Raw genomic sequence first — 23,067 nt, forward strand, 5'->3', positions numbered from 1 at the left:
GCTATCTATTACTTTTAAGGAGTATAAGTACACCCCTTTCAGAATATCTTTATTCAGTTTAGATTTCTTTATTAATTTGGATTGATATATTATTTGCATTTTTGCTTAATTATATTTGTAAATGGCCAAAACATTGAGCCTTTATAAGTAGTAAGAATTTCAGTACCTTTTCTGTGACTGGTTTAGGAAAAACGAGGCTACAAATTCCTGGAGAATGGGCAATTATCTTTGAAATTATTTCATGTTTTACGGTTATTCCTTTATTAATCTTTTTTATTGATAATGAGGTTTGCTTTAATTATAAATTTTCTTTCTTGCAGGGAAACTACAACCCTGAAACTTTAGTAAAAACAAAACCCCAGCAGTAATATAAATTGATACAATAGATGAAAAATGTTCAAATTATTCTGCTCTGTCTAATAATGGTTAGTCATTGGAAATGTAACATCCATTGGAGACAATTTATAAGAATTTAAAAATATTTTCTTAGGTAAAAGTGATACAAATAATCCTGGACCTGAAATTAGTAAGATTCGAACACCAGAGAAAAAGCCTATGGAATCCAAACAGGTATGCTGCTTACATGTAGTGAATGCATTATCCTAATGGATTTTAGTCTGATTGATCACCTTGGAATGTTGATGTTTTAAAGAAAATTTTCTCTTTTTATGTATATCTTTTATGCTTATTGTTTCATGGGGACCTGTTGGGTCGTGTTATCCTCTTCACCTTTTCTTTGGCTATTGTTTGCTTTATCCATATACTTTTCTCAAATTGTTGGTCAGTGATAGACTTGAATTTAGAATCTTTGTTTGATGAAGTAGTAAGTGAGACACATTTATAGACGTGTTATTGAAAATCATCTCAGAATGGAAAGAACTGTTCTCGTGAATAGGGAAGACTTAACTTCCTTGTGTCGCTCACCTTGTTCTCTCATCACATCTACTGTGTAAGTCCTTAACTTTTTTTTACGATCGAAGTGTAGTTGACACACAATGTTACATTAATTTCAGGTATACAACATAGTGATTCAATGAGTCTGTCTGTTCTATGCTTATCACAGTGCGGTTACTATCTTCCACCATACAAGGCTATTTATTACAATACCATTGACTGTATTCTCTGTGCTGTGCCTTTTATCCCCATGATTTATTCATTTCGTAACTAATGCTGAACTCTTTTTTTTTTTTTTAATTTTTTTTTTTCAACGTTTATTTATTTTTGGGACAGAGAGAGACAGAGCATGAACAGGGGAGGGGCAGAGAGAGAGGGAGACACAGAATCGGAAACAGGCTCCAGGCTCTGAGCCGTCAGCCCAGAGCCCAACGCGGGGCTCGAACTCACGGACCGCGAGATCGTGACCTGGCTGAAGTCGGACGCTTAACCGACTGCGCCACCCAGGCACCCCGACTAATGCTGAACTCTTAACTCACCCGTTCATCTCCTTTATTTGCTTCTGTGGTTGTGGACCAGTTAGGGAAAATCAAATCATTGGTTGAATTAGTGCCAGTGGAAATTAATATTTTCTAATCTCAGGGAACCCAGGGGGCTCCTCTGCCTTTTGTTACATGTACGTAGCTCCCTTTGCCCGATTTCTCAGCAGCTCTTCTTGTGCCTGATACCTTCCACCTACAGTTATCCTTATGATCAGGAGATGACCTTGCTTTAGAGTTGCCACATCAGGATTTCACCCTGTTAACTTAAGACCTTAGACTTACCCCTTTCTCCTTTAACAACCCTGTTTTCTTATTACCACATAAGAGTCTGGTAGAAGAGAAGGAGTTTCCTTTGAGACTACTTTCTCCTCTTCTGGTCACCTCATAGGCCTAGTCCGTTCTCCTCAGTCATCTTTAAATTCTTTAAATTCTTTCCAGCTGCTGGTTCTTCCTTCTCAGCCAGTAAATAAATTGACCAATCGACCGGTTTTTTTAAAAGACACTTTCTTTTTAACCCTCATCTCCTTTATAGTTTCCCCAAGTTCACCTTTCCACCTCATCTCTTATTTGGCCCTGAACCAATGCAGCCTCGTATTCGACTTTGACATTCACTGAAAACCGTTGCACTTCAAGTGAGCAGATTGTACGAACACACTTCAGTTGTAGTCTGACTTGTCTTTTCTCTGGTATTTGGCTCTATTTTCTACTTCATTTTTCTTGACCATCTTGTTCTTCTGGTTTCTTTGCCCCTCATTTCTACTTTTCACAACCCTGTCTAACGTGACCTGCCTCTTTTATGAGTTCGTGTCCCCCCCCTTCCCATCTGTCCCTCGTCCTAATGTTGGGGTTTCCCAGGGTTCTGTCACTGTCCTACACCTCTCAGCATTCTATGATTTCTTAGTACAAACTAGGTCAGTTCCATCGTTTTAAATCTCTGCTGCATGATAATGACTTCCAAATCTGTATTCCCAACCTCAGCTTGCTTTAAGCAACTGTTCTCTGTACTCAGTGACTTATGTTCCATAAGCAGCTCTGACTCACGGTTTCTACAACTGAAAGGACTTACTACCAACTGGAGGAGTGCAAATGAGGCCACCAGTGGAACTTCCTGATTGAGTCTGGAGGGAGCTGCAGTGCAAATAGGAGTTCTGTGTGTTTGGAAAGGGGTGCGAGAGGGAACAAATGGCACGCTTCGATGCCGTGGCAGCCCGTGCAGTCACAGGCATCACAGGACAAAACGTCCGCAAGAGCCTTGGGTGCTGTGGGAGCAACCGAAGCTGAGATACTGAAGCGTCTCTCGAGTTGTTTTTAAATTTCTCTTTTGTTCTTTCCCTGTCCAGGAACTAGGCAACCTAATAGACACGTTTCATTTCTTTCCACTCTGATGCTTTGTCCCGGGGCCTCGCGGAAAACCATTTCCTGGCTGTCCTTGATTCAGTGCCTCAGTATGAAGAGGAGAGTGGCGTGGGATGATCTCATTCTGATAATAGTATTCTCCGGCTCCCTCTATCCTGCTTAGCCCACTGTAGTGTCAAAGAGTAGCACTCTATTGATTAGGCTCCTATGACTGGCCTAGCTTCCTGTCCATGTCAAAGTCAGAAGTGAAGGAGGCAGCTTATCCACAAACAACCTTGACATCTAATCACGGCCTCCCTCATGCGATCTGTGTGTGAATATCAACGGTGTCTTATGGAAAAAAGTATATCCCCGCTGAATGTGACATCAGTCTCAAAAAGATGAAGATTCATGGGGGACCATGTTTGTTTATAAAGAGCCTTTATCAGGTTCTGAAACTTTTATTTTGCAGATAAAGTCGAATGATTTAGACAGTTAATGACAACTCTTTATTGAAGACCGCCCATATTTGTAATGCCGTTTTGGGTAACAGGTTCTGGGACATTTGAAGAGCAGGCATTGTAGCTGCTGGGAGACTGGGATGGAGGTGTCATTCTTCTCATTCATTTTATAGATGATTTATAAACGCCCAGTAATCTTAGGGACATTACTGGCCAAATTCAAGTGGCAATCCATTTAAACTGGTGATTAGAGGTGAAAAGGCACTTGAGGCCCGATTGGTACATTGCAAACAAACATTGTTGCAACAGCTTGGTCGCCAGGAGTCCCACGGCTTCAATTCAGGAACAGGCTGTTTGTTCTGGGTTCTCAAGAGTGGTCGGTTCTGTGTTTAGCTTCAGAGCCTTTGGTGAGGCGAGTACTTCGCAGTACTCCGTGACTATTTCCACATTGAAACTTAACAGGAGATTGATGTACCGAAGCAGCTTATTGAGTGTTTTGACAGAGAGGGGAAAGAAAAATAGCTTCTTTCCACGTTGTATTTCATTTGTCACATTGTCACCGTTTGTGATCAAACATAGGTTGCAGAAGGATGACAGCACTCCATAGCTTACAAACCTTCGGTAGCTTACCACAGTTTACAGGATGAAAAATGTTTATACTCAGTATTGAATCATTCTGGGTCTTGTATAATTGGGCTCTCGCAGTGTTATCTGATGTCAAGAAGGGGAAAACTAACATATAAACAAGTGATGTTGTAGCTGTATGTACACAGAACTTCTCCTGCTCCTCAAATCTGCCTTACTCTTTCTCCTCTCCCTGCCTGTCCCTCCTTGTTAGGCTGTTGCGTTTACTTAGAATGTCCTTCCCTCACTGGAAAATTCCAGATCTTTGTGCCAGACTCCATTCAAATGTCCTAGCCTCTGTGAAGCCACCTTTGATTTTGTCAGGCACTAGGACCTTCTATCACATCCTTTTACAGCACCTAATTTTATGTTTCCTTGTTTGTGTCTTCTGCTGGACTCGAAGCCTCCTCTAAGCAGACCTTTTATGCAAAAGGTCAGAGGTCAGATGGTAAATCTTCAGGCTTAATGGGCCATATGGTTTGTGTTGGAGTCTCTCAGCTCTGCCACTGTGGTCAGAAATGGTCAGAAAGCAGCCGTAGACAATACGTAAACGAATGAGGGTGGCTGTGTTCCAGTAAAACTATTTGTCAAAGTTTGGTGGGCTGGAAATGGCCTGGGAACCGTAGTTTGCCAGCCCTTGCTGTAAGCTCTTGAGGGTACAGACTCAGTCTTCTTACTGTCCTTTAATCTCCGGCACTACCCTTGGTAGGTTCTCAGTAAATGTTTGTTGAGAGAAGAAATATCAATACCTAATGGCAAAAATTGACAACGAAACTGGTTATACAAAGGTGGTACAGTATGTATTTGTCCACTTCAAAGTTGTTTAAATTGAGACAAGTATTTTTAAATTAATATAGATATGTTTGAAGAAAGAGATGTATAAAAACAATAAAATTGGTAGGAAAGGACACATTATAATGATTTATATCAGAAGGAAATAAATGGTTATCTTTCTGAGGAAGAAAGTGTGAAATTAAAAATCATGCTTTTAAAGGAATTAAAGTGGATGTGTTAATAAAATGGCACTATGTCTTCTTATGACTCAAATATAATACGGGTTTTTCTGTTTCATCTTTCCTGGTCTAAAAAATCTTTATTCCCTCATTTGATGGTCAGAAAGTGATTGGGCACGTAGCATTGGCTATTACTGATAAGAATGTATCATATCCTTCAGATGTGCTAGGGGTGGGAAAAGGTGGAGAGCCACAGGACCCAGATCGTCCGCAGTTAAGAAAGACTTCTTATTTTTTTCTAGATTGATTTGGAATCAAATCCACAGAACAGAAGTCCTGAGTCGCGTCCTGGTGTTGTTTATCCCAATACCAAATTTCATCGCAAAGATAATCTCAACCCGAGACATATAAATCTTCCTCTCCCTGCTCCCCACGCACAGTATGCAATCCCCAATCGTCATTTTCATCCCCTTCCCCAGCTACCAAGACCACCATTTCCAATTCCGCAGCAGCACACCTTGTTAAATCAGCAGCAGAATAATTTGCCTGAACAACCAAATCAGTTGCCGCCCCAACCGAATCAGGTAGTCCCGCCACAGAATCCGTTGAATCAGCTGACTCAGCAGCCACCTCCTCAACTTTCCCCTGCCTATCAGGCAGGGCCCAACAGCGCTTTCTTTAATAGTGCGGTCTCTCACCGGCCCCAGTCCCCTCCTGCAGAGGCTGTGATTCCTGAGCAGCAGCCCCCTCCCATGCTGCAGGAAGGCCACAGCCCTCTTCGGGCCATCGCACAGCCCGGCCCCCTCCTTCCTTCCCATCTGAATAACTTCACTGATGAGACTCCCCCGGGATTGCCAATCGGGGAGGCTTTAGGTAAGTTCTCCTGTCACTGCTGGGTGTGACAAATTCAGAGATTATTTCCTTAAATCGACATGTACTGTGCAGTGGTCTTTTGGGTCAGGATCGATTCATTTCTTCAAGTGATGGCAGCAGACGTCAGTCACTTAGTGTAAGTCAGAATCTTGTTCCAAATGCTCTGTAATGTTAAGCGTCCCGTTGGTGCCACTTTACATGATGACGTAGGAACAGTCATCAGCACCGTTACCGTAACTTTAGTTACTGGCAAATTTAGAAGACATTTGCCTTCTCCAAAACCCAAAGCGTAGGCATTTCTTTGTTTTTGGGAAGAAAATCTGGTTGCAGAGACTCTTGGAAGAGTTAACTTGAAACCCCAGATGCGTGAAAACTGAATCTTTTCCCAAATATCTTGCAGATCGTATGCATGGGAGTGTAGCTCTGGAAACACTGAGGCAGCAGCAGGTGCGGCTCCAGCAGTGGAATGAGCATCACGCCTATCTCAGTCAGGGCAGTATTCCGTACCCTCACCACCATCCTCATCCTCACCTCCAGCATCTTCCTCAGCCGCCAGTGAGAGCGGACTGGAAGCTCCCCAGCAGCGCGGAGGACGAAGCAGAAACCGCAGACTCCAGGTATTGCTGCGGAATACGAATAGCCTCGCACCGGGACCGCTCCCCTTCCCCCACGCAGCCTTCTCTCTTGGATACCGCCCTTTTAGCCTCAAGTTGCGGTATTGTCCCAGAGAAATTGGATGCTGGCCTTCTAGGCACGTGCTACACGGTGCTAGGATTGACTCTACAATCTAGAGAATCCATTTAGAAGTAACTTTAGAAGATGCTAGAGACAATCCATTTAGAAGTGCACATCTGGGTGGGGACTGTGTTGGGGATTGAAAATTAATGTGGCCCCATGCTTTGTGGCTCTCCTGAAAAAGAAATGTACCATCACTGGGAGCACCTTTTCGTACTCAGTAGTAATGCAAGAAATGAACGGATACAGAAGTAAATTAGGTGGAAAGTTAAAGCTTATAAATTTATCATCAGTTTATTTTCCTAGCCGCACAGAATTCTATCTGCTTTGAACTACGGACCTTGATGCAGGCTCAGTCCTCCTTCTAAACTTGTTTTTATGGCCAGTGTCATGTGGATGCAACGAAGCGTTTCCTAATCCCTCTGAATTAAAGGTCCACCATTATGGTGACCTTTTTTTAAAAAAAAAAAAAAAAAAATTTTTTTTTTTTTAATGTTTATCTACTTTTTGAGAGAGAGATTGACAAGAGTGTGAGCAGGGGCGGGGCAGAGAGAGAGAGGAAGACACAGAATCTGAAGCAGGCTCCAGGCTCCAGGCTCCGAGCTGTCAGCACGGAGCCTGATGTGGGGCTCGAACCCACGAACCCTGAGATCACGACCTGAGCTGAAGTCGGACACTTAACCGACTGAGCCACCAGGCCCCCCCGGGGGGGGGGGGGTGACCTTTTATAACTGCCAGTTATCGAAGACACGTAGAGACAGGACAGTTGGTTTTAATGCCAAGGGAAAAGAAAGAAATCAGATACTTGGGGCATATTTACTGTCTTCGATTCCACATCTGTTGAGTGTTAATGCTCACCTTTGAGATTAATTACTGTGAGTTCTAATGAAGTATTTTCACTTTTGTCTGTAAAAATTAACCCCTGTAGTTGACTAAGCTCTCCTCGATGTGATGGAGCTTTTCCTTTGTTTTCTTGTCCTCGTATTTCATCGTCTTTATGTAGGTTTCAAGACTTAATCAGAGAACTGTCTAATCGTGATCAAAGTGAAACACGGGAACTGGCTGAAATGCCACCACCTCAATCAAGACTTTTGCAATATAGACAAGTTCAGAGCAGGAGCCCGCCAGCAGCCCCGCCTCCCCCGTCCAGCACGGACCACAGTGGCCACTTTTCTAACTTTAATGACAGTAGCAGAGACATCGAAGTAACCAACAACCCAGCATTTCCGCAGCGCCTGCCGCCCCAGCTCTTCAGCTCACCGTTCTCATTGCCATCCGAACACCTTGCCCCTCCTCCCTTGAAATACCTGGCGCCTGACGGAGCGTGGACTTTTGCTAACTTACAACAGAGTCACCTAATGGGGCCGGGTTTTCCCTACGGCCTGCCTCCCTTGCCTCACAGACCACCGCAGAACCCTTTTGTACAAATACAGAATCATCAACACGCTATTGGTCAAGAGCCATTTCACCCACTGTCATCTCGAACAGTATCTTCTTCTTCGCTCCCTAGCTTAGAAGAGGTAAATGTCTTTCTTTTCCTTTTTTTGCTTTTGGGATTAAATTTTTGTGGAAAATGCTAGTATTTATTGATTTGATGAGAGCGGTGGACAGATCTTCGTGAATTTAGTAGTCATTAAAGATAATCTTTTCCTGGAATGTATTTTTAATTTCCCCTCTTATGTGCTATTTCAGGCTTTGTAGAATGTCCGTTATTGTTGAAACATGCCCTTAGAGTCTGTTACTGCCGTTTCGGAACATTTCACACCTGACTGACCTGAGGAGGCCCTTCCTTCAAGCAGCTTTGTTCTGTCTAATCTGGGGAAATGGTTTCCAGTGATTCATCTTTTCACTTACGTTACGTGTGTCAGTTATGAATTTGTTAATTAAGCTTTCCATAGATGATGGCTTTTGCAGCCAGCGGTGAATTCCTAGCGCTGTGCTGTCTCTTGTCACCCTTCCTGGTGCTTTCGTGGGTGGGGGCGGTTGACCCGTGGCAGTGCTCGTTCCCGGGTGTCACTGGGCTGTGCGTGTAGTACAGGATTGACTCTGCAGTGCTGAACATTTTATGGCAAACTGGGTTTTTGTCTTAAGATACTTAGGTATCTCCAAAAAGAATCTCTGCGGACCTTCACTGATACGAAAATCTTAGTAATTCCGGGTTATGAAACTTACAAAATGGTACCATTGGTGTAGACTATAAAAACGTTGTCTAGCTGTTCTCTTTAAGCTTGTCGGGATTAAATGTAAGAATTTATAAAGCTGGTTGTGGTCATTATCAATCACAGATGTCTTTTTATTAAAACAGGATAAACATTTCCTATTTTAATATCTGAAAACATATTTTTTTGACAATAGCTTCATTTTGGCAGTTCCTCAGTGATTTTCTTTTAATTTTTTTTAATGTTTATTTTTGAGAGAGAGACAGAGACAGAGCAGGAGCAGGGGAGGGGCAGAGAGAGAGGGAGACACAGAATCCGAAGCAGGCTCCAGGCTCCGAGCTGTCAGCACAGAGCCTGAAGCGGGGCTCAAACTCAGGAACCGCGAGATCATGACCTGAGCCGAAGTCGGACGCTCAACCGACTGAGCCACCCAGGCGCCCCATCCTTGGTGACTTCTAAGGGCTTTGAAATTAATTCAGATGTTTTGCCAATTTTCTGCTGTATATGCTGATTATACAGTCCAGTTTCATAGGCATGGTTCTATATCTTATTTGTAGAGTTTTGGACGTCATTTGTTCAGATCGTTCCAGCATACATTGATTGGCTTGTCTCATATAATTATTGTGATGAAAACAACTTAATTGCTATCTCAGGTTCCTAATATAAATTATAAGCATAAGATGAATTGGTATCTGTATATATGTATTGTGAGGATCTAGAAATTTGGAACCATACCTTTAAAGAATTGACACATATCTGACATTATTTCAAAATGTAATGGAAATGCTTAACAACTGTGCACTAATGTTATTTTCAGTTACGTGATGTTTTATGTACTTACATATGTATTTCTCTTTTTTTTTTTTTTTAAGTTTATTTTGGAAGAGAGAGAGAGTGGAGAAGGGTCAGAAAGAGAGGGAGGGAGAGAATCCCAAGCAGGCTCCATGCTGTCAGCACAGAGCTGGATGTGGGGCTCAAACTCAACGAACCCTGAGATATGACCTGAGCTGAAGTCGGATGCTTAACCGACTGAGCCACCCAGGCACCCCTGTATTTATTTCTGATAAAATTCATATAACAAAAAATTCTCTTTTAATCATTTTAAACTACAATTTAGTAGATTCTAACATATGTACTATATCATGTAGCCACCCCCACTCTCCAGTTCCAGCACATTGTTGTCACCCTAAGAGACCCCCCCCATAACCATTAAGTAGTTGCTCCCTACTCCCCTCATGCCTCCAGTCTCTAGTAACTACTAATCTACTTTCTGCCTCCGTGGAGACATTTCATATAAATGGAATCATACTGAATGTGGCCTGGCTTCTTTCTGTTAGTGTAATGTTTTCGAAGTGCATGCACTTTGTAGCATGTGTCAGTATTTCATTCCTTTTTATGGCTGAGTAATATTCCATCATATGGCTATGCCACAATTTGTTGATTTCTTCCTCAACTGGTGGACATTTGGGTTGTGTCCTTTTATTTTGCTATTATGAATAATTCTGCCAAACAAGTTTTCGCGTGAAAGCATATTTTTTGTTCTCTTGGTTAGTTATGTACCTGGCATTCCTGGGTCATTCTAGTAACTCTAGGTTTGACTTTTTGAGGAGCTGCTAAACTGTTTTTCCCAGTGCCTTGTACTATTTTACATTCCCAGTACTGTTGTATGAGGGTTCCAATATCTCCTTTGTTAAAAAAAATATAAATAGCCTTTTAGTGGGTATATAGTGGCATCTCTTTGTAGTTTTGCCATGCATTTCTCTAATGACTAACGATGTTGAGCATCGCTTCATGTGGTTATTGGCCATTTGTGTATCTTCTTTGGAGAAATGTCCATTCAGATCCTTTGCCTAGTTTGAAGCATGGTTGGTTACCTTTTTGTTGTGGAGCTGTAAGAGTTTTTAAATATATTCTGGGGGTCCTTGGGTGGCTCAGTCAGTTAAGCGTCCAGCTCTTCATTTCAGCTCAGGTCATGATCTCACAGTTCATGGGATTGAGCCCTGGGTCAGGCTCTACTCTGACAGGGTAGGGCCTGCTTGGGATTCTCTCCCTCCCTCTCTCTGCCCCTCCCCCACTTGTGCCCTCTCTGTCTCTCTCTCTCTCTCTCTCTCTCTCTCTCTCAAAATAAATAAACTTTAAAAAAGTGTTTACATATATTCTGGGTACTAGATTCCTTTCACATATATGATTTGCCATATTTTCTCCTTCTTTGTCTTTTTACTTTAATAGTATCTTTGATGCATGAAATTGGAATTTCAATTTAATTTGGAAAAAGTCCGATTTTTCTGTTCTTTGTTGTTGTTGTTCCTGTTACTGTGCTTTTGATGTCCTAAGAAACTGTTGTCTAATCCAAAGTCATGGAGATTTATATCTACTTATCCTAGTTTAAGAGCTTTAATTTTTACATTGAGTTCTTTGATCCATTTTGAGTTAATTTTTATGTATTACATCCAGCGATGTCAAATTCATTATTTTGCATGTGGTTATCCAGTTTTCTCAGTACCATTTGTTGAAAAGACTTCTTTCTCCATTGAATGGTCTTGGCAACCTTGTCAAAAATCGATTGACCATAGATGTATGGGATTACTTGTAGGCTTTCAATTCTGTTCATTACGGTCTATGTCTCTACCACACTGTCTTGTATACAGTGTATCTTTGTAGTGAGTTTTGTTCTTTGTTTTTCTTTTTCAAGATTGTTTTGCCTCCTCTAGGTCTCTGAATTTCCATATGAAATTTAGGATCAGTTTGTCAATTTCTGCAAAAAAAAAAAAAATGTCAGCTGGGATTTTAAAAGGGATTGCTTTAAATCAGATTAATTTGGGTATTGTTAAGTATTGTTATCTTAACAGCATTAAGCCCTCTGGCCCTGAACATGGGATATCTTTCTTTTTGTGTAGGTCCTTTGAAATTTTTCTTCAACAGCATTTTGTAGTTTTCCAGGTATAAATCTCACACTTCTTTTGTTGAATTTGTCCTGAAGGTATTTTATTCTTTTTCCTGCTGTTGTAAATGGAATTGTTTTCTTAATTCATTTTTGGATTGTTTATTAATAGTGTGTAGAAATACAGTTAGTAATATAGTGATTATATATCTGCAAGTATACTGAACTCTTAATTGGGTCTAATAGATTTTTTGTGGATACCTTGCGGTTTTTTATATAGAAGAAAATGCCATCTACAAATATATTTTTGTTCCTCCTTTCCAATCTGGATGCCTTTTAAAATGTGTGTGTGTGTGTGTGTGTGTGTGTGTTTATTTTTTGAGAGAGAGGGCGGGGGTGGGGGGAGAGAAGGAGGGAAGAAGCTGGGGAGAGGCGGCAGGGGAGGGGGTGGGGGGGGTGGGTAGAAATCCCAAGCAGGCTCTGCACTGTCAGTGCAGAGCCCAGTGTTGGGCTTGAACTCACAAACTGCGAGATCGTGACCCAAGCTGAAACCAAGAGTCGCTCAACCGACAGAGCCACCTGGGTGCCCCTGGATACCTTTTATTTCTTTTTCTTGCCTAATTGCCCTGGCCAGAACCCCTAGTATGACATTTAAGGTGAATATTTGGCAAATTAGAGAAAAGCAAGTGTATCTAGGGTGAGTTTTTAAAATTTCCTTGTTTTTGATTTCTAATTCCATTCTATTGTGGTTAGACAATATACTTTGTATAATTTTAATCTGTTAAAATTTACTGAGATTTGTTTTGCCGCCTAACATTGGTCTTTTCTGGAAAACGTTTCAAGTGCACTGGAGAAGAATGAATACTTTGTTCTTGTTGGGTGGAGTGTTAGGTCTGTTTGGTTTATATGTTGTTCAAATTTTTGGTTTCCTTTAGATCTCTGTCTAGGTTTTATATCCCTTAGTGAAGGTAGGGTATTGAATGAAATCTCTCAACTATTAATGTTGAATCTTCTGACTCTTCAGTTTATGCTTCATGCACTTTGCTGTTAGGTTTATGTATAATTGTTATATCTTCTTGACAGATTGACCTTTTCACCATTATATAATGTTCTTTTTCTCTCATAACAGTTGTTGTCTTCAAGTATTTTTTGTCTTTTCCCTGATCTTTGTGCAGCCACCACAGCTCTCTCTTCACTACGGTTTGCATGGAATCTCTTTTCTCATCCTTTTGCTTTTTTATTTTGTTGTCATTTGTTTAGTGACTTTTCTGATCAGCTAAAAAATCATTTTAAACTAATTGTAAAATGCTGAATTAATTTTTTAAAGTCTGTGGTTGTGATGTGTCACCTCTGAAGTCTTTATGTTGTTAGCTTAATGGTCAGCTAATCATTGCGTGGAGATTTCCTTAAACTCCTGGGACTAAAACCACGGCCCAGTTTTTTCAGAGGCTCAGTTTTTGTGCTTTTGGGCACCCCTTCCGTGCTCAGCCAGGCAGTTGACATCTCTGCCTTAGCCCTCACTTCCTGCTGCCGCACAACTTCCGGATCAGCCCGCAGTGGCTCCTCAAAGCCCTTATTTCGCAAAGCATCTCATTTCTCGGCCTTGCCTCCGAAGCTTTTGGTTAGTCTGCTGTTTGGTTCAGGTAGCAGTGACTAAAAAACATTTGCCTTCGAATGTTTTTGATACGGCCTTATTATTACTGGTTAAGTTCTGAATTAGACAAGATAAGGCAGGTGTTTTTGTTTGTTTGTTTTTGAGCCACTCTTCCTGGGACTACCAGACAGGTCACAACAAATAATTACAGTTCTTTGAGAACGGGGCCTGTTCTGCTCCCTCTGGTGCTGGTGCTGGTGCTGGTGCTGGAAATGTAGGATCCTGTCTTCACTGAGCCACCGAGCCCTAGTTGGGACTAGATAGAGTAAGTTAAAATACTGCAGAGCTCACTATCCTTGCTGAATTTTCCCTCTTTTTCTTGATGAAATGCTCCCCTGGTTGCTGTAGGCGTTAGTCTCCTGAATTTCAAGAAACTTGATGGTGACAGTTTTTGGCAGTATTTTCATTGCGTTTATGGAGCGATGGACTCCACTGTCTTTACTGACACCTCTTGTGATGTTTTTGATTTAAGCTGCCACATGAGTTCATAACATGTGGACAGACCAGTGTGCCGAAGGTTTTACCAGCTTCTGTGAAGAGTTATACTTTACTAAATAGTTCCAAATAGTGATTCATGTCCTTTAAATATCCCTAGGTCTTGGAATTTAAATTCTTTGCACCTTCAAGCTCTTAATGTTTGACAGTACTTACTGTTAAGCTGTGTGTAAGTGCCCTCGATTGTCAGTGGGTCCTTAGAATGAAATTACTCTTGCAGAAACTTTTAGTCACCTTTATCTCGATGCACGAGATTCACTAATGATGACTGTCTTGCGACACGGAAAAAATACCTCGACAAGGAAAATCTTGTTTTTACCGCATTGCAGATTTGACATTTTCAGTGCATTGGGATAATAGTGTTTGTGCATTATGTGGTACAAAATGATTTTTATATGAATCATCTCATAGAATGAATAGTTTGTGTTTGCCATTTCTTTCCAGCCTTTTAAAATAGTTTCTTTAACATTAACAGTACAGAAAAATGTCTTGTTTCCTTCCGTACTATGAATTCTTTTATTGTGAGAAACCTTGGTAGATTAATCTTACGTGAGGTGAAAACATCTAGGTGTTAGCTTAACAGTTAACGTGAACAGAGATGGTTTTTCATATTGTTTCATTAGTATTTTCTTTTTTTTATAATTTTGGTTTCCTTTTGACAAATGAAGTACACCGTCAGCATGGAAAATGTAGCAGTTAGAGAAATTATTTGTAATTTCACGATACCAAGATAGCTACTGCAACACTTGGCTCTTCATAGCGTTCATAGAGATGAACGTGTGGTTTTATAGCATTCTTAAATAGGAACATTTGGTTGATTACTTGTTGGGAAAACTTGAAACCGTGCCCCCCCCCCCCCGCCCCGAATGGCTGGGCTCAGTTATATCACCCCATCAAACCTTTCTTTCCACCAGTCACGGCGCCTAAATGGGATCTTGATCCTATTCTGTAACATTTTTTGCTACTTAACATGTTCAGAGTATTCTCATTTAGCTGTTTAAGACGTAAGCCCATGGGTTTTCCTTACCCTACCATAAATGTAGCAGAAGCCCTGGCCCTCAGCTGCTGGGGTGAGGCCGGGGCACTGTGGTCTGGCCGTGGTGCCAGCACCCTCCTTCCTCTTCTGGTTCTTTTTGATGACGGGGCAAGGAGGGGAGCTGATGGCACAGGTGCCATCCTTGCCCTGGGCCACATTATGGGCCGTTCCTGATTGGAAATAGATCGACCAGTTGCTCCAACTGGATTTTAAATTTCAGGGTAAGCTTGGGATTATGATGTAATTTTTCTCTAAATATTTAGCCAGTTGTCTTCATACTCACTAAATTATTGCATTATCACCATACAGAATAGTAGCCTTCTTACGAAAATGCTAAATTCTTTACAGCAGCACTGTCTCATACTTGCATTCCAACGACTGCTGCGGGAGTGGGGAGCGAGGAAGCGTGAAGAGAAACAGTAGAAGTTAATTCTTGGCCTCAGAGCTTCCGAGGGCTCAGTTTCTGGTAATTTTGGCATGATTCGCAATTTTTCACGGGTAATTTTTTCTGTATGAGATTTTCCACTTTGTATGACAACTTTATAATTTAACTTCTGAGTGAGATGCTGTTCTTTGGTGTAAACTTGGATCTGTTTCCAGACTTTCTATTTTTCTCCTCCTCTGTCTGTATAGTTCCTGTACCAGAATTGCACTGTTTTAATTTTTGAGGCCTTTGTAGTATTCTAATTTGATAGTATAAAGTCTTCCTTACTGCTTTTTTTCTCCTTGTAGAGGTCGAGGGAAAAAGTCATTGGGTTTTTCTGCTATAAGTTTAGAATACCTTTGTGAACTCTTCCCCCTCCCACACCGTCCCCCACTCCCAAAGAAAAGCCTTTCTTGTTTGTTTTTTTTTTTTTTAATTACATCAAACATATACCTTAAATTGGGAGAAACTTTGTCTTTACCAATATATTAAACCTCTCATTTAGGAACTGGTACGATCTTTTATTGGTGCAAATATTTTAATTCTTCCCCCCCACCCCTGCCTCTCTCCCTCCCTTCCTTTTTTATTGTCTGAATGTCCCTCTGTAAAATTCTGTAGCAGCTTTATTACTGGTTAAATTTCCTCTTACGTTGATTTTTCCCTTGTTTTTTTCTGTTATGAATGGGGCCTTCTTTTCCCATTATATTTTCCAGTTATTTTATCTTGAGAGACAAATCCTCATTCTTCTGAAGTGGGCATAGTTTCACCACGTTAAAAACGTTACCATAGAGCCTGCAATTCTGACACTAGTTAGTACAGAACAAAGCCTTTGCCATTTAAGATGTATTTCATCGTAAAACAGTTTGATTACAAGTGCTTATGAGTAATACACGGCAAATTCTTTTTTAAAAGCTCCCCTGGAAAAGCCTCAGAATTTGAAGCTGCACGTTCTTGTGTCGCAGCGGTGGTGTTGTGGCGATGGCCTTCCAGGGGGAGTGGGTGCCCGTAAGTCACTCATCTTGAGGGGCTTTCAGCAAAGCAGCACTTGCTGACGGCATCTTAGAGATGCCTCTGTGGTGAATCTGCTTTGAAATAGGTCTTACGTGTTGGTTTTTGAACAAAGACACTTTGGACTCATCTGTTAGTTTTCGTTTTTCCCTTCAAAGAACTCTAGTTTTGAAGTTAGTTGGTAGTTTTGATTTGAGTCTTGTCTAATTACCCCACGCCCCCAAGTTCCCTTCTTGGATGCAAAGTATTGTACAAGTGTAACTTGAAGAGTATATTCTTGGCTGCTTGACATGTTCTGCCTGTCCTACTTTAGAAGAGGGTGAGGATAGCTTGTGACTTACGTTGTACAGCCAGGTGGTCTTCGCAGAGGGATGGTTGATGTATGGTATCTAATAAACCATCTGATGCACATAACGGAGATCGTGATCAACAGATTAATAAATTGCACCTCCGTTCATGCTCCAAGTGTCAAAGCTAATCATTTAAATGAGGTGTTCTATTTTAATGAAAATTTCTGGCACCATAGTTAATGAGACTTGGAATTTCTAGTAGAGCATTTAGCTCTTCCTTAGTGATTAGATTTGATAGTATAATTATAAATAGAGCCCTAATTAACTTAGTTTCTGACCTTTCCCCCAGTTACTTATTTATACGTATACATGTAAAATGGCTTGGTAACCTCATACATCAGAGGTATACTTTATAAGACAATGGTAATGGTAAGCAGATGATGAATTTTTTACTTACACTGACAACCCATCTTTAACAAATACAAATTTATATATGAACTTAGTGAATTAGTTTTTCCTGAAATGGCTTTTGAAATTTTAGTATTCTATTTTGATATTTAGAAAGACAGCCCTTGATTTCTTGGAAAATGAGCGTATGTTTAGCAACATAATGAATATTTATAAACACACAAACGTGCGTGGAGTCGATACTGAACCTAGAAGTAAGGGTCTCTCACAGAGTAAAATGAGCTGTTAAGCAATAAATAATGAAATGATTTGAGACCCGGGGACTCCAAAATGAAACCGGAGAGTCAAACACTGATGGGCTGCTGTCTAAAAGTAAAGGGACAACCTGATTGGCAGGAGACAGATGTGGAAGGAATAGTCTCTTCGTGAAAGAAAGTGAGAACTGTGTAAAATAACAGGAAACAAAACATGGTCAGGAAACAAGGGAAGAAAAGTATAGTTGATACTTTTAAACAGCTTAGGGGTCCATAGTGCTGAAGTATAGGTAGAAACACAAAAGGCATTCTCTGTTGGAAATAGCTTTCTTTTGCACAGAGGGATCTTCTGAAATTTATTACCTTCTGAAATTTATAGTTGCAGGCCCTTGTCTTTCAGTGTAAATTTCATAGAAATTTCCCTCTGTTGGAAGAAAAATCTGAAATTTTAAACTCATTGTCTGAAACGCATTTTATTGTAGTCAGTTAGCATGCTGTATAGGTTTTGAATTTAGATGACTTAAATAGGTTTGTATCATATTTGAATTATTTTAGCAGATACAGCACATTGTTGATTGTTAAAGTTGTTAATGGATTATATTTGGATATTTTATTTTATTTTTTATTTATTTTTTTAGCATTAACTTAAAATTTTTTTACTACTTTATTGAAATTAATATTTAAATTGTACAATATATTGGTTTTGGTCATGGAAGATATCCATGAAAACATAACCATTATCTACACACTGGACATTTCTACTACCCCCATATATTTCTCTGTATTGCTATTCGCACTTTCCCTCTACTCCCTTCCCATATTTGGATATTTTAATAAAACAGAGTTTAAATGTATTCTCATTGACAAAAACTTTGATTTATTGAAGCCTCTTTTAAAAAACCGAGAATTTTGGAGGTAGTCGAGGCCTTGAAGATCATTTATTCTCACTCCTCCTTTTTTTATTTTTTTTTATTTTTTTTTCAACGTTTTTATTTATTTTGGGGACAGAGAGAGACAGAGCATGAACGGGGGAGGGGCAGAGAGAGAGGGAGACACAGAATCGGAAACAGGCTCCAGGCTCTGAGCCATCAGCCCAGAGCCCGACGCGGGGCTCGAACTCCTGGACCGCGAGATCGTGACCTGGCTGAAGCCAGGCGCCCCTCACTCCTCCTTTTTAAAGGAGCCTGAGGCACCAAGATGTTGAGAGACTTGCAGCTTAACACAGTTTTACTAATCAGAGTGGAGCTGAGACTCCGGACTCCCAGCCCTACGCTGTTTCACACTGCTCAGCTCTTTATGCCTCAAGTAAGGTTTCTTCCTGCAAACCAAGAAGTGATGGCAGTTGACGTGAAGTAGATATGGGGGTGGAGATTGGGGGAAACCAAATTATATTCCTGGGACCAAAGAGGTCTTCAGATGTATAAAGTTTTCCTTTCTGGCGGGGAGGCTGGGGGGTTGATGGTTCATTTTAGAATTCTTCATTCTTAAAAGCTGTCTAGTTCCAGCTGCTAAATGTTCGACTGTTCAAATGATTAATTTAGAGATCTCAGATACCAGAAAATTAACTATAAGGAATGTACTTCATTTCTCAATGTTCTTTAAAAATAAAACAAAGATTCTCTGGCACTACCTGTGTTTTAAAGCTGGGAAATTGGGGCGCCTGGGTGGCGCAGTCGGTTAAGCGTCCGACTTCAGCCAGGTCACGATCTCGCGGTCCGTGAGTTCGAGCCCCGCGTCGGGCTCTGGGCTGATGGCTCAGAGCCTGGAGCCTGTTTCCGATTCTGTGTCTCCCTCTCTCTCTGCCCCTCGCCCGTTCATGCTCTGTCTCTCTCTGTCCCAAAAATAAATAAACGTTGAAAAAAAAAATTTAAAGCTGGGAAATTTATTTAATTATGATAATTATGATTCTTCAGAGAGAATGCAAATAGTTAGGAGCTTGAGGGCAAACTTCCGTGTACTATTTCTTTCCTACCCAAACTGACGTTTTCTCATCGTAAGAGGCTTCGTGGTCTCTATGGAGCTGGGCTGTTTCACATTCAAGAAGAGTAAACGAGAGCCAGATAGATTCAGGGTAGCTCAAAATGTCACAGCAGTGAATCTGACATTTCTCTCTTAGATATAATACTGCATTCATTCTAGTATCTCCTCTATTACCTTGTGTTTGGATGTAGGAAAATAATATTGCTCGGTGGGAAAAATACTATTTGCAAATTGCAAGTGCCCCTGCCTATGAGCCGCTTCAAATGGTATTTTTCTTTATTTAGAACTAAATTGATTTTAATACACTGTGCTACAAAGTCACATTCATTTCAGCATACCCTTCTTTTAAGAAAAACAATAACAAAACCCAGAAATAAATGTACCACGGTTTTGGAAATTAAGGCCAATTCTTATTTACCTATCATTATGATTGAATCTTTTGAACCTAATGTGACATTAAAGTCATCTTTAAAGTTCTGCCTAAGATCGTGCATTTTATTTTAAAAATAATTGAAATGAGGGGCGCCTGGGTGGCGCAGTCGGTTAAGCGTCCGACTTCAGCCAGGTCACGATCTCGCGGTCCGTGAGTTCGAGCCCCGCGTCGGGCTCTGGGCTGATGGCTCGGAGCCTGGAGCCTGTTTCCGATTCTGTGTCTCCCTCTCTCTCTGCCCCTCCCCCGTTCATGCTCTGTCTCTCTCTGTCCCAAAAATAAATAAACGTTGAAAAAAAAATTTTTTTTTAAATAATTGAAATGAGATAAAATATTGTTTCTTATTTCCACTAGCCACATTTCATTTGGACAGCGAAGGTACAGAACATCTCCATCATCACAGAAAGATCTTTGAGGTAGCATTTCTCTAGAGAAAGACTCCTACCCTTTAGCTCTTTGAAATTGTCTTACATTATTTCTTTGATTCTGTTCTACCATCTCTCTTCTGTGTTTCTCTCTTCCTAAAGCTTTTGTATCTCTCTTCTGTGTTTCTCTCTTCCTAAAGCTTTTGTTGATAAGTTGTTAGACCTCCTGGATTCTCCAAATCTTTTTTGGTCCTGTCAGATTTTGATATCTTTGTATATTTTCCTACTTTCTGAAAGATTTTTTTTTTAATTTTGCCTACAAACCCTTCTGTTGCATTTTAGATTTGAGGCCACAAATACTTAATTTCCAAGAGTTATTTATTCTCAAATTTTTCCTTTTTCATAACTGATTATTTTTATAAATGTAACACACCCTCCCCCCCCCCCCCAAGGAAACCAGTTGAGGGTTTGATCTAATAGGTTTAGTATTTCTGTAGGAACTAAAACAATGTTTTAATTTTTTTTTTCAACGTTTTTATTTTATTTTTGGGACAGAGAGAGACAGAGCATGAACGGGGGAGGGGCAGAGAGAGAGGGAGACACAGAATCGGAAACAGGCTCCAGGCTCTGGGCCATCAGCTCAGAGCCCGACGCGGGGCTCGAACTCACGGACCGCAAGATCGTGACCTGGCTGAAGTCGGAGGCTTAACCGACTGCGCCACCCAGGCGCCCCAATGTTTTAAATTTTTAAAAATATTTTTAAAACATCATTGTTACCCCCCCTTCCTGTTTGTTTACCTGTGACCAACTTTTATGGTGGAGATTCTTTTTAAATGCCTAGTAACCTTCAGTTATCTGTCTCACTAAAAAGCAACTGGGGAGTTTTGTATGTATCCCAGGACTTACTGCCTGGCAGGCTTTTTCCCTGGGGACCTTTTAATGCTTGAATTCCTCTGGTTGTTGGGGGGAATACAGGGAGAGACCAGCTGTTCCCTGCATAGACTTTCATTTAACCCCCCAATTTTATCGCTTCACTTGCCATTGTGGCTGGTGTTGCTGAGGCTTGAGCCTCAGGGCTCAGTCTGCAGGGCTGATTGGTTCCCATCTTAGTTGGTCCTGCAACTCTGTCCTTCTTCCACAGACACCATTCCTCCATTGAGTCTCTCCATATATTCCAGAAATGTGTCCTTTATTGATGACCAGTCATCAGTCTTGATTGTTGTAGATCTTTTACATTCATTTATTATTATTATTTCTGAGGGGTCTCGGGCCAGTTTCCACCACTAACTGGACATCATGCCTTTTAAAAAAATACTGTTTTGTAAGTTATCAAGTACTTTTCTATAGCTTACATCACACGAACCCATAGACATTGTTGCAAACTACAGCGTATCCCTCACATTTTTCCCGGCTTGCTAATATTGATTGTTTTCTTCCTTTAAATGTTTATTTATTTATTTTGAGAGAGAGCATGTGTACCCAGGTAAGGGGGGGAGGGGAGAGAGAGAATATGAGAGAGAATCCCAAGCAGGCTCCGCACCGCCAGCACAGAGCCCAAACTCACGAGCTGTGAGATCATGACCTGAGCCGAAACCAAGAGTCCCGTGCTGAACCGACTGAGCCACCCAGGCGTCCCAATATTGATTGTTTTCAGGAATACTGAAACAGGGATACTCCTCCCCTCCCTCTTTTCTAGTTTCTTTCTTTCTGGGTTACTCTGTACCTCTCTATGAAACTAATAGCACATTGCTTTAAACAAAAGATGATAACCTTATGAGGAGCTAATTTGAAGTAAGTAGTGCCTAAGTAAGAGTGCGAAGTCCAGAATTTCTTCCGCAAATCTTGGGAAAATTAAATAGAAAATACGGTATTCAACTTTCAACATTTTAATTCTTTTGTTAAATATTTATTGACTATCAAAGACCCTGAATTTGTAGTTTAAAAACCTACCAAAGAAGAATTCTTCAGGCCCAGATAGCTTACTATTTGAATTCCTCCAAACATGTTAAAGAAGAAATACCACCAATTTACACAGCCTTCTCCAGAGAATGGAAGAGAAGGAAATACTTATATGTGGCCAGCATTACTTTGATACCAGAACTAGACAAATCCAGTACATATAGGGAAGAGCTACAGATATATACATATATACAAACATACAAATATATATATATATATATATATATATATATATGTAACTTAAATTTTTTTTATTTTTGAGAGAGACAGACAGACCGAGCACAAGCAGGAGAGGAGCAGAGAGAGAGGGAGACACAGAATCCAAAGCAGGCTCCAGGCTCTGAGCTGTCAGCACAGAGCCCGATGTGGGGCTTGAACCCATGACCCACAAGATCTTGACCTGGGCTGAAGTCACTGAAGTCAGACACTCAACAGACTGAGCCACCCAGGCATCACTATAGACTTATATTTGTGAACACTGATGCAGATATCCTCAACGAAACTGAAGTGTATTGAATTCAGTATATAAAAAAGAATAATACAGGGGAGCCTGGGTGGCCCAGTCCGTTAAACATCTGACTTCAGCTTTTAGGTCATGATATAGTGGTCTGTGAGTTTAAGCCCTGCGTTGGGCTCTGTGCTGACAGCACAGAGCCTGGAGCCTGCTTCAAATTCTGTGTCTCCCCCTCTGACCCTCCCCCGCTTGCACTCTGTATCTCTCTCTTTCTCAAAAATAAACATTAAAAAAATTTTTTTTAATAAAAATAAAATAAAAAAGAATAATACAGTATGACCATTTCAGGGCTTATTCCCAGAATGCAAAACTGGTTCAGTATTTGAAAATAAATAAGTATAATCCACCATACTGTGTAAAGCGAAAAATCACATGATTATATCAAGAGATACACGCCAAAACCCGCCCCCCCCCCCCCCCCGCCAAAACCAGAAAGCCACATACATTTGATGTCCGTGATGCATAAAAGCTCTTAGCAAACTGGAAATTGAAGGGAAATTCCTCAACCTGTTAAAGAGCACCTGTAAAAATCCCACAGCTACCATCATATTTAATGGCAGAGATGAATGCTTTCTTTTTAAAACTAGGAGTAAGAGGGGCGCCTGGGTAGCTCAGTTGGTTAAGCATCTGACTTCGGCTCAGGTCGTGATCTCATGGTTGGTGAGTTTGGGCCCTGTGCTGACAGCTCAGAGCCTGGAGCTTGCTTCGGATCCTGTGTCCCTGTGTCCTCTCTCTTTGCCCCTCCCCTGGTCATGCTGTGTCTCTCTTTCAAAAATAAATAAACATCTAAATA

The 23,067-nt window shown here is 40.8% G+C and overlaps 1 protein-coding gene across 5 annotated transcripts in view; it reads left to right on the top strand.

Moving 5' to 3' along the window:
* HELZ (helicase with zinc finger) overlaps nt 1-23,067 on the top strand; it is a 156,137-nt gene that overhangs the window by 121,246 nt on the left and 11,824 nt on the right. For all 5 annotated transcript variants that reach the window (XM_040452156.1, XM_040452160.1, XM_040452158.1 and 2 more), the window contains 4 exons: nt 491-570; nt 5,112-5,682; nt 6,083-6,299; nt 7,421-7,937. In XM_040452156.1, coding sequence (XP_040308090.1) covers nt 491-570; nt 5,112-5,682; nt 6,083-6,299; nt 7,421-7,937 — 1,385 coding nt within the window. The remainder of the gene's footprint in view (nt 1-490; nt 571-5,111; nt 5,683-6,082; nt 6,300-7,420; nt 7,938-23,067) is intronic.

The sequence above is a fragment of the Herpailurus yagouaroundi genome, unplaced genomic scaffold (assembly GCF_014898765.1).
Source record: "Herpailurus yagouaroundi ecotype Mexico unplaced genomic scaffold, PumYag 206, whole genome shotgun sequence".
Taxonomy (NCBI): Eukaryota; Metazoa; Chordata; class Mammalia; order Carnivora; family Felidae; genus Herpailurus; species Herpailurus yagouaroundi.